Source organism: Neolamprologus multifasciatus, chromosome 10 (genome assembly GCF_963576455.1).
Source record: "Neolamprologus multifasciatus chromosome 10, fNeoMul1.2, whole genome shotgun sequence".
NCBI lineage: Eukaryota > Metazoa > Chordata > Actinopteri > Cichliformes > Cichlidae > Neolamprologus > Neolamprologus multifasciatus.
In genome coordinates, this window is record NC_140448.1 from 24,933,024 (window position 1) to 24,944,886 (window position 11,863).

The following is an 11,863-nucleotide window of genomic DNA, read 5'->3' on the forward strand; positions in this document are numbered from 1 at the left end:
TGCCCCCAGAACCCACACACTGAAGCAGATATTGATTTCCAAAGTGTTTACTTAGCAGAGTTACACCTGCGACGGCTTGATTTAATGAAGAGTTAAACTGATTTTCAGCTGTAGATCTGCGATAAATGCACAGAGGTGTTCTCTGAGCACAAATCCCATAAAGTCTCTGGTAACAAGTGTAGGTGTGGAGCTTTCTAGCAACTTTAGAAGCAAATGAAATCCTCACAGCATGCCTACAAATGAATGCAATTTCTGTTATTATAATGAAGCTTAAAATCTTCATAGCATGTAGGTTTGCAGCATTTGACTGACCACACCCTCAGGAATGCCACTGATAGCTAATTTTCCTCCTTGTTAGTCATCAGGATAATTAGTGTTTATTAGTTTGCTGGTTGGAATGAAGCGCACGCACCGGGGTCATGTTAATACATAAATTACATCTCGGGGGGGGACAAACAACCCTGCCAGCTGACTAGTATAGGAGACCTTTAATGCAGCTGCAGCTCTTCATTCAGATGCTGAGTGGAGCAGCGGACGGCTGGAGGAGGAGGGACGCTTTTCCAGGAAAACCAGACACAGCTCTATTCTAATCGCATTTTTGAAAAGCCCACTTTGATGCATAGTGAGGGAGTTTCCCTCTCTACCTGAGATATTTAGCTGGGGGAAAGAGCCGTCCTAGATGCAGACTGAGTGGATTGCGGAAATCAAAGCGTCCTGAATGATCGGAGCTCAGCAGCAGCAACAGCATCACATTGTATGAAATGCGTCACCGCGATCCAGTTTTCCCATTTACACACATCGGCTCGCCACTCACGGACCGCTTCCCGCACTGACTGTTTTATCAGGTAAGACTCCAGCATTTTTCCTCCTGCTGTTTAAATATAGCCTACATGCCTGAGCTGATGCAGATTATTATACTCTGCGTAAAGCTGACATTCTTATCGTAAAACGCTGCTGCGTGGAGCGCAGAAAAGGGCTTCTGTTGGGGCTAAATCTCGAAGGCCTACACATTACAATAGCTGATGTATTGTCCCGACTTCTGCTGTGTCTTATATTCAAAGCAACGTCCGAATTTAATTCATTCGTTTATTTTCAACCTGACCTGGGCGTATTATCTGTTAGGAGCTGGCACATTTCATCTAACACATGTGATTGAGTGCGAATCACAGTACCATCACAGTGCCACTTGCCATCTTAATTGTCTCGGTTTGGTTTTGTTCATGTAGAATGGATCAGCTAATGGGGAAACTGGAGGGCGGGTTTCTAATGTTCTGCCTCCACTGGAGCTGATCAAGCGGGTCTCGTGTGTCTTCTTTTCGGTGCAGGTAACCACATGCGCGGGCCGGTGTCACCGCGCTGAGCCCGGAGAGCACGAAGGGTACAGGGGTCAGTGAGACTTGGAGTGGCCGGGATGACAGCCAGAACCGCCGAGGCCTCGGGGCTGTCGGTGCCGCTGCACCGCTGTCACGGGGGGTTCCAGGCCAGTAACGGCACCTGCGCGGAGCAGCTCAGCCTCTTTCCGCCGTTCTCCTCCACCCTCGCGCTTCTCGTGCTGGTGGCCGTGCTCGTGGGGATCGTCCTCGTTTCCCTGGCAACCTTCCACTTCCACAAGAGGAAGCTTCGGAATAGGAAGATCCAACGCGCGCAGGAGGAGTACGAGCGCGACAGTCGCAACCCCGCGCGCGCCGGGGCGAGCGGGGAGCCCGTGAGGCCGTGCGTCATCGTCCGACCAGTGAGATGTGAGGAGAAGCTCTCGTGTCAGAGCGCGGAGAGCGCGGAGAGCGGGGACGTGGAGGCGGAGGACAAACAGGCGCTGCACGAGACAGTTTCTCTTGACTGTTAACTTAGTGCAACTTCAGGGAACGAGACTGTGGAATAAACAGGAAAAGCAATAAGGCACAAAGAACTCCCACACCCCTCTCTGCTGCTTGTAGATGAATTAGGAAAAAAATGCAGAATACTGAGCAGAATAGGCCTAGAGGTAACATTTCACGGACACACAGATTAGCTGTGATGCCACACTCCTCCCTAAAACACCACTATTTAGCCAACTCCTTTTGGGACTATGTAAAGTATTTGCCTGCTTTGACTTTTGGGCCTCCCTCTTTCCCCCTTTCCCCCCCAGCCCTAAAATGTTGTTTAAACCTCAAATATGTTGAAACTTTAAATCCTCCCAGGGATGTGCACATGGTTGTGCTTAAATTATTGAGAGCTGGTGAGATAACACAGACCATAATGGCTCGCTGATCTTCCTTGGCATGTCCTCTGACACACTACCAGTATGTAGTTAGTCTATAATGGATGTTGTGGTGCTGTTAGGCAGTGCAAAGCTGCACATAGGCTATAGACAACGGCTTATTTGTTTGCTGTAGTATTTTTCCTTCAATCAAGTGACTTAGCATATTTGCATAAAGTACTGTCCTCCAATGTCTGTTAGACATCTGTAGGTAGCTCTAGTTAGCCTGACAGGATGCAAAACCTTTTTGCTGTAGTTATGCACATAAGATAGTTTCTTTTTTCCTTTCAAGTGTCTTTAACGTAACTCTTTGGCGCTAATACAGTATTTTAATTTTTGAGTATTTATAATGTATTCTCTGAGATGTAATAAATTGAGAAATCTTCCAAGAGAGGCTTTCAGTTGAAGCCAGTCTTTTTTCTCTCTCTCTTTGTCTCTCCTGATCCTTAATATTGTATAATAGTGGGCCTACTAGAAATTCTGTGTCATTTATTATATGAATTCACTGTAAATGTATGCCATTATGAGAGCTGGAATGTTTGCAGTAACACCATCTTTCTGGAGTTCATATAACCTGCCTTATCAAAGGAAAATGTGTAATATTCAAAGTTTCTAAATAAATACATGATATATATAAATACTTTATGTTAATCCCTTGAATGTGTCAGGACTACTTTTACTACTGAAGGAAATGTACAACTACACTGGAAACTGAATTGACAGGTATAATTTATCCTCATGATTGCAGTACTGTATAGGTGACATCATGAAAATGTTTACATTTACATTCTTACCATTGCCCAATCCTCTTGGAGTGAACAAATGACCTTCCCAAGGGTCTCTAAGAACCCATGAGCCGTGAACTACTGGTGCTGAAAGCTGTGTCTACTGAATACAAAATTACATTCACTGCATATAGGGCAATATTGTCCATAAAGACCCTATCAGTCTTGTCCACAGACACACCATCGTTGAGCTCAACTTCTTTCTGCAAGCCCCATCACGTCTTATTGGACATCGGTGGCCGTGAGTCGGCATCAGACGGCATGTTGGCTGGGTACCAGGACACCATGTTCCTAATTGTCCCCAGCAAAAATGCTTGGAAATAAGAAGCAATCTTTGGCAAGATGCCCCCTCTGGAACATGCACTGACAGCCCGCCCATCTATCTTATCTCATTGGCATAAGTGCAACAAAATGAAGCCATTTATCCTCACAGGAAAATTGGAAAAAGTTAGTAAATGATGACTGATGCATCCTACATTTAAACATATGTTTACTTCACAGCAATTTATAGATTTGAAACCAGAAGGTCAAATGAATTATTGACATTTAAAATAAATACGTAATAATTAGAAGGATACGGTGCATTAAATGTTGCAATTCTATGTATCTAGATCAGGCCACAACCTGCAGCAATCATACTCATAATTACCATGTGCAATTCTTGCTTCTGTTAAATGTGGATCTAAATTTTATTTATTTGGACGTGCAGGAATCTCTTGCCAACAAGGCAGGATGAGGAAGTACACTGACTTGGTGTCAGTAGCAGTGTAAGAATGAATGTGAGTGGGCATGGGCGGATGGAGATCAATGATAACTAGATTGTTTAAATGATTGAAGGTCAGTGTCTCAGAAGAGGTGGAGGGAAGTGGAACACAGTAGCTGGGGAGGGAAATGGGTTCACCAGCCAGGACTCTATTGTGCCCAATGACTACAAATTAGTGGAGGTCTGTGGCTAAGTCTTTTATGATGATTAGTCCCTAAGAAGGGGAAGTCTGCGGCTGCCAGTTGTGGGCAATTCGTGGGAGTGTGTGTGTTGCAGTTGGTGTAGATTACTTGTGGGGTGCTACTACAAAAAGAATAGGGTGACTAGGCTAAGTACTCAGGTGGAAAGAAGTAGCAAAGGGTGGATAAAGGTGATTGACTAATGGTAGAGTTCAGTATCTAATGGATAGAAGGCTCTGACTATGAATGGACAGAGAAATGGAAGGAGGTCAGCTGCTATAAAGTAAGTATGTAAATAAGAATGAATAGAAATGCATGGCTCAAACTGTATGAAGTACTGGAAGAGCTTATCAGCTAGACTTGGCTAGGGTTGTCAAAGTTCAGTGACTAGAAATGGTTGGAAGCTTTGAATCTTTTAAAAAAAACGGAGTCTAGGAACTGACAGTGGAATGGTAGCTGGGGATGGATGGGAATCAATGGCTAGGAATCATTTGAGTGTCTAGGAATGGACAAATGAATGATGGGAAGCTAGTAACCATAAATGGATGGAGGTTACTAGATAGAAATGGACAGATACATGGAAAGATATCAGTTATAGTGAAAGAATAGTGAAAGTCCATGGATACAAGTTAATAGAAGTGTCTGGCGCAAAATGTACAAGGTAATGGAAGAGCTCAACAGCTAGGTTTGGATAGAGCTGTCACAGTTCTGTGGCTAGAAATAGTTGGAAGTTAAGAATCTATTAAAGGTCAGAGTCTAGGAGTTGACACTGCAATGGTAGGATGGCAGTAGCTAGGAATGGATGGAAGTCAGTGGCTGAGAATCAGTTGAGTATCTAGTAATGGACAAAGGAATGGTGGGAGGTTAGTAGACAGGAATGTGTTGAAGTTACTGGATAGTAATGGACAGACAAATGGTGAGGGATCAGCAGCTAAGAATTGATGGAGGTCAGTGGCTAGGAATTTACAGAGGAGTGGAAGGGGACACTAGGTAAAGATGGAAAACGGTTGGTAGCTAGGATGGAAGTCAACAGCTGTACAAAAGGAAATGGAAAAAGGGCAGTAGCTGTGAATTAAGTAAAGTCATTGTCAGTGCCTCCAAGTCACTGAGGGTTGTCAGTCTGGAAAGATTTAAGGAATTATGAGGTCTGTTTCGAGGAATTATTTAATCAGTGGGTTGAAATGGATAGAGATCAGTTGACAAATGTAAGCTGGAAGTCAATAGCTTTGAAATGGAGGTCAGAAGCCAGTAGCCGGGAATGGATTGTGATCATAGTCAGTAATTGGGAATGGATGGCGATAAGAGGTCAATAATCAGTAATCAATTATGACAGCTGTTATCTATTATCAGACATATAGCTGCATTAGAAAGGCAGAAACAGAGGGCAGACAGAGACTTTTGTGACATAAGTTCACTTTGGGAATAGCCTACTTATCGTGTATAACCTAATTTAAAATTAATGGGGCCAGTTTTCACGGTTTTGTTGTCTCAGGAGGCATGCTCATCACCGCTCCAAATAGACTCTGCAAGGTGCGCTGGTTGGCCAGTAAGTGGAAATAGGGGCTCTAGACATTGTTTAATGTCTCAATGATGGTGCCATTATGGTTGTGAGCACTGTGTATGTCACCTAAGGCAACATGCCTTCATACAGGTCTACACATCAAAGTAAAATTATCTATATTAGCTTGCACCACCTTCTCAAAGGAAATGACTGCATTTTATTTCTTTCTTTTTTGTCTTGTGGGATGATGTCCCAGCATAATTAGTAACTAAACATAATTTAAGGCTAAGTGGATAGAGAGCGACATCATCCAAATGATGATTTATAAATTCAATTCTGTAAAACATACAGTAAAACAGCTGCTAGTTTCACTTCTTTTAAAACATTAAAGTGACTCTACGTAGGTCAGCAAAAGGGGCGTGGCAGTTGGTATAATCGTTGCACAGAGTGTGCGCTTGGGGATGAGTGAACTTTGTGGTGTAGGATGTAGCACTTAATGGCATAACTCAAAGATGCATGGCGGGAGAGGGGAGAGAAAGAAAAAGAGCTCTATTCAGACGAGGGTGTGCGTGTGCAAGGATTTATGGTATAGAAAGATGCAGTCGCTGGTTGGCTTGTTTCTCTGTTCCACACTGAGACATTGTTGCAAACTGTGTAGCTTGATGTTTGAAAAGAAAACCCAGAACATAAGGAATATTACCTCTGAATTATCATGCGAAAAACAGGAATGTTTCTGCAGTGCAGGTGTAACATTACATTGAGACAGTGTGAAGATTTGGACCTTCTCCAAGCGGTGAAAGAACTCAGCTCCGGTTGTTCCTACAAGGCCTGGCAAGTAAACTACTGGGCGTGCCAATTAATGGGCTTCCGGTTGCACTCAATATAAAACCAACGCTTCTGCCAACCTGCCTGCTGTGGAGCATCTGATTTTAAAGGGCTACACATTAACAGAAGCAGCATGAGTGGGGGATTAAAAAAAATAAAAATTGAGTGATAAACACTTCACAGTCCACTGCGTCAGAGATTGGAAGATTTCTCAGTCTTTGATATGCAGCAGGAATTCACTGGAATTAAAACATTTCTCAAGGTGAAGGGATGAATTAGACGCGCGTCCGGTTACAGCTTTCTCATACTGATAAGGCTTTGCCTGCGACTTTACAGCTCGCTCCGATTATTCCACTGAGCTGCATTAGCAGATTGGTTCTGGGCTTCATATCTCGGCTCAGAGTGATGACAAGTGTCAGTTCACTGTCAGGAAGAGAGGGAACCACTGCTCCCGTTCTCACCCCTGCTGTCAGGGTTTGAGGAGGATGATTTGTCACCACCAGTGTCTGTGTATATGCTTCATTACTGCGGGTTCAAGCTGTGACTGTGAGGGTACATTACCAAGAACTCAGGCAAGTACCTTCATGGCTCTGTGGGCAAAAAAGAAGGAATCGAAAATAAGATTTGTTCAAAGTGTGTTTCATTTTTGATGTGCTGTACTGTTCTGCCCTCATTCTCCTGTAATTCATACAGGCCTCAGTTTAACTAGAACATTACTAACAGAGATGCAGTGGTCTCTAAGGAAATGGGTGTTTTAAATGGAAGCCTTAGAGTCATTGAAAGAGTGGAGTAGTCGCATGTATGTGTGTGAACTACAACACAGTGTTTTCTGACCATGTTAGTATGTAAGATGCTTGGTCCATAATTTGATCTAGACTAAAATATATAAACTACTGGCTACAATTGTAGCGACCAGATGATGACTCCAAATGTCTACATTGTCTCATGCAAATTATCTCTGCTGATCACAAAATGACAGGAACGCTCATGTGGTTATCAAAATATCATGCAGGGAAAAGGGCAAAAATAATCCTCATGGTCTGCATCTAGTTAAGTTCCTTAAGAGAGGTCTGGGATTTTTTTAATGATTAAAATATATTTTTTGCTCAAGTAAATTATATCCATCTTATAAAAATAACTTCAAGTTAAAAATCACATTTGGTGGAAAACCAAAGCCTCTTTAGTGGGAAACGAAATTTTTTTATTTTTGAGAAAAACTCAACCAGTCCCGTTAGCTTCTATCAAAAGATTGTAGGGAAAAACAAATAAACAAACCCCAAAACAATGGCCTAAAAGAGACAAAAGTTCTGCAGAGCTGTGGGATTTGTTACTATGACTGATACAGGCAGTCACGTGATCTATAGTTAGTAAATAATTCAATAACAACATGTTATTGATCCATTGTGAGCTTTTTTTTTGTTTCTCCTGATGTTGTGTATGGCTGTGTTCCTCTTACCTTCACCTACATAAAACTCATGATGTGTATTGATTTACTGTGTGTTCACCCTGCTTGGGTATTACAGTTGGTGCATTTTACAGCCACCGAGGCCCCACAGGACACCAGAATGTGAGTATAGGCCCGAACAGCAAATATGTTTCTCGAATAAAACGGCTCCAGTTGATACCCTCCACTGAATTTTCTCGCGGTGGAGAGGGGCTTTAAGATGAGATTACTGATGGATGGGGCTGCTGCCTGTTCACACTTCTGGAGATTAATGGCTGCATGGCTTCATGTCCTGTATAGTAATCCATTTGTGGGACACTGCATCATTTTCTGACAGCTGAATTAGGGTTCTGTGTGATTGCTCACCTTAGTTTACAGCACAAAGGCTTGGAACATCATATCCTGTGAAAAGGACAGTGACATTTTTCCTCATAAGACTGTTATGCAATGGATACACATTTCAGTCTACACACAGTGAAGTGAATTGTCAGAGGTTCGCCATTCCACAGACGAAATTAAACTATCCTAAAAGAAAACACGGATTATCGCTCAAAGCAGGAGTCTTTGATGATTTTCATGACCGGACTACAACCAGTAGTGAACTGGTTCCAACGCTAACGTTATGCTGAACATTTTGATGGTTTTCTTAAGTCAAAATGGATGTGCTGTTTTTTGTTTTGTTTTTTTGATTAGGGCATTAAATAATGTTAAAAATGTTCATTTGTAAATATGTGCACTCTGTGACACAAATACCTCTTCTCCACTGGCACACTGCACATCTGGATCTGGTTTTAGCTTCTGAGAATGAGCTTACAGCTACTTGTTTTTCTCCCAAATATAATTTGGCTCCTAAAAAAAGAGGCTTTGGTCTTCCCCTGAAAGAAAATCCCCAGGGCTGTGATTTATAACTGTAAGGTTGTTTTGTTTGTTTGGTTTTTATAAATGAATATCATTTACTTAAGCTTAAAAATATATTTTGTTCACCCCCCAAAAAATTCACAAATCTCTGTTAAGTCCCAAACTTAACTCTATGCAACCCAATCAAGCTTAAGTGCAAAGCTACTACCACAAAGACCCATTTTTCCAGCTGTACAAGCAGCAGCAGGGAACTACACTACCTGACCGATAAATAAATAAATAAAAATGAATAAATAAATTATCTGGAACTCTGGGTTCATCAACATTATGTGTCCCAAAATGAGGTCAACTAACTGCCTCCTTTTCTTCCTTTCTCCTGGTCTGTCACTTTAACCCTCGACACACTTTCTTCACTACAAAAGCAGTAAATTCTTTAAAGATTTAAACATCTTTTTAAAGTAAGGTCTTATATTTCCATGAATACAAAAACAGCATACTGTCTTATTGAATCACACTGTTGTATTAATCCCCCAGCTACAAACAGTCCCCAACAAATGCACCATTTAGTCCTGCTGGAGTAATGTTTTCCAAAACTCCAGTGCGCAGCTGTTTTAGGAAAATTATTGAACCTAATAAGCCTGGAGTACAGACATAATGGGGAAATCTCAGTGCACCAAGAAAGAAACGAACATATTTTGATGCCAGAAGAAAATCAGAACATTACCATAATGCTGATTCTTTAGCTCTACATTACTCTGTGAAAGGGCTAAGTTGTAGTGATAAGCCTCAAGATTTATAATTCAATTTCAATTCAATTCAATTCAATTTTATTTATATAGCGCCAAATCACAACAAATGTCGCCTCAAGGCGCTTCATAGATACAGAGAAAAGCCCAACAATCATATGACCCCCTATGAGCAAGCACTTTGGCGACAGTGGGAAGGAAAAACTCCCTTTTAACAGGAAGAAACCTCCGGCAGAACCAGGCTCAGGGAGGGGCGGCCATCTGCTGCGACCGGTTGGGGTGAGAGAAGGAAGACAGGATAAAGACATGCTGTGGAAGAGAGACAGAGATTAATAACAGATACGATTCAATACAGAGAGGTCTGTTAATACATAGTGAGTGAGAAAGGTGACTGGAAAGGAAAAACTCAATGCATCATGGGAATCCCCCGGCAGCCTACATCTATTGCAGCATAACTAAGGGAGGATTCAGGGTCACCTGGTCCAGCCCTAACTATATGCTTTAGCAAAAAGGAAAGTTTTAAGCCTAATCTTAAAAGTAGAGATAGTGTCTGTCTCCTGAATCCAAACTGGAAGCTGGTTCCACAGAAGAGGGGCCTGAAAACTGAAGGCTCTCCCTCCCATTCTACTTTTAAATACTCTAGGAACAACAAGTAGGCCTGCAGAGCGAGAGCGAAGTGCTCTAATAGGGTGATATGGTACTACAAGGTCATTAAGATAAGATGGGGCCTGATTATTTAAGACCTTGTATGTGAGGAGCAGGATTTTGAATTCAATTCTGGATTTAACAGGAAGCCAATGAAGGGAAGCCAAAACAGGAGAAATATGCTCTCTCTTTCTAGTCCCTGTCAGTACTCTTGCTGCAGCATTTTGGATTAACTGAAGGCTTTTCAGTGAGTTTTTTGGACATCCTGATAATAATGAATTGCAGTAGTCTAGCCTGGAAGTAATAAATGCATGAACTAGTTTTTCAGCATCACTCTGAGACAGGATATTTCTAATTTTAGAGATGTTGCGCAAATGGAAGAACGCAGTCTTACATATTTGTTTAATATGTGCGTTGAAGAACATATCCTGGTCAAAAATGACTCCAAGGTTCCTCACAGTGTTACTGGAGGCCAAGGTAATGCCATCCAGAGTAAGAATCTGGTTAGATACCATATTTCTAAGCTTTTCAGCGCCGAGTACAATGACCTCAGTTTTATCTGAGTTAAGAAGCAGAAAGTTAGTGGCCATCCAAGTCTTTATGTCTTTAAGACATTCCTGCAGTTTAACTAATTGGTGTGTGTTATCTGGCTTCATGGACAGATAGAGCTGGGTGTCATCTGCATAGCAGTGAAAATGTATGCTGTCTTCTAATGATGCTGCCTAGGGGAAGCATGTATAATGTAAACAGAATTGGTCCTAGCACTGAACCCTGTGGAACTCCATAATTAACCTCAGTGTGTGAAGAGGACTCTCCATTTACATGCACAAATTGGAGTCTATTAGATAGATATGATACAAACCACTGCAGTGCAATACCTGTAATACCTACAGCATGTTCTAATCGCTCTAATAGAATATTATGGTCAACAGTATCGAATGCTGCACTAAGGTCAAGAAGGACAAGCACAGAGATGAGTCCACTGTCAGAGGCCATAAGAAGATCATTTGTAACCTTCAATAAAGCTGTTTCTGTGCTGTGATGAACTCTGAAACCTGACTGAAACTCTTCAAATAAACCATTCCTCTGCAGATGATCTGTTAGCTGTTTGACAACTACTCTTTCAAGGATTTTTGATATGAAAGGAAGGTTGGAGATTGGCCTATAATTAGCTAAGACTGCTGGGTCTAGAGATGGCTTTTTGAGTAAAGGTTTAACTGCAGCCACCTTGAAGACCTGTGGTACATAGCCGATTATTAGAGATAGGTTGATCATATATAAGATCGAAGAATTAATCAATGGCAGGACTTCTTTGAGCAGTTTTGTAGGAATGGGGTCTAAAAGACACGTTGATGGTTTGGAGGAAGTAATTATTGAAGTTAACTCAGAAAGATCGATTGGAAAAAAAGAGTCTAACTTAACATCAATGGAACTAAGAGTAGCTGTAGATAATATTAGATCTGTGGGATGATTATTGGTAATTTTTTCTCTAATGATAAAAATTTTATTTGTGAAGAAGTTCATGAAGTCATCACTAGTTAACGTTAAAGGGATGGTTGGCTCAACAGAGCTCTGACTTTTTGTTAGCCTGGCTACAGTGCTGAAGAGAAACCTGGGGTTGTTCTTATTTTCTTCAATCAGTGATGAGTAGTAAGCTGTTCTGGCTTTGCGGAGGGCGTTCTTATAAAGCAACAAACTATTTCTCCAGGCTAAATGATGATCCTCTAAATTTGTGACACGCCATTTCCTCTCCAGATTACGAGTCATCTGCTTTAGGGTACGTGTTTGAGAATTATACCACGGGGTCAGGTACTTCTGATTAGAGACCTTAGTTTTCACTGGAGCTACAGTATCCAGAGTCGTACGTAGTGAGGAGGTGAA

At 41.8% G+C, this 11,863-nt stretch overlaps 1 protein-coding gene across 1 annotated transcript; it reads left to right on the forward strand.

The window, feature by feature from the left end:
* The first annotated feature begins 239 nt into the window (after nucleotides 1-239).
* On the forward strand, nucleotides 240-8,762 carry LOC146510328 (uncharacterized protein C11orf87 homolog). The gene is made up of 2 exons (XM_085175134.1): nucleotides 240-845; nucleotides 1,326-8,762. Exon 2 carries the CDS (start codon nucleotides 1,412-1,414, stop codon nucleotides 1,841-1,843), a length of 432 nt encoding a protein of 143 aa, XP_085031260.1. The 5' UTR covers nucleotides 240-845; nucleotides 1,326-1,411; the 3' UTR covers nucleotides 1,844-8,762.
* Nucleotides 8,763-11,863: the final 3,101 nt, after the last annotated feature.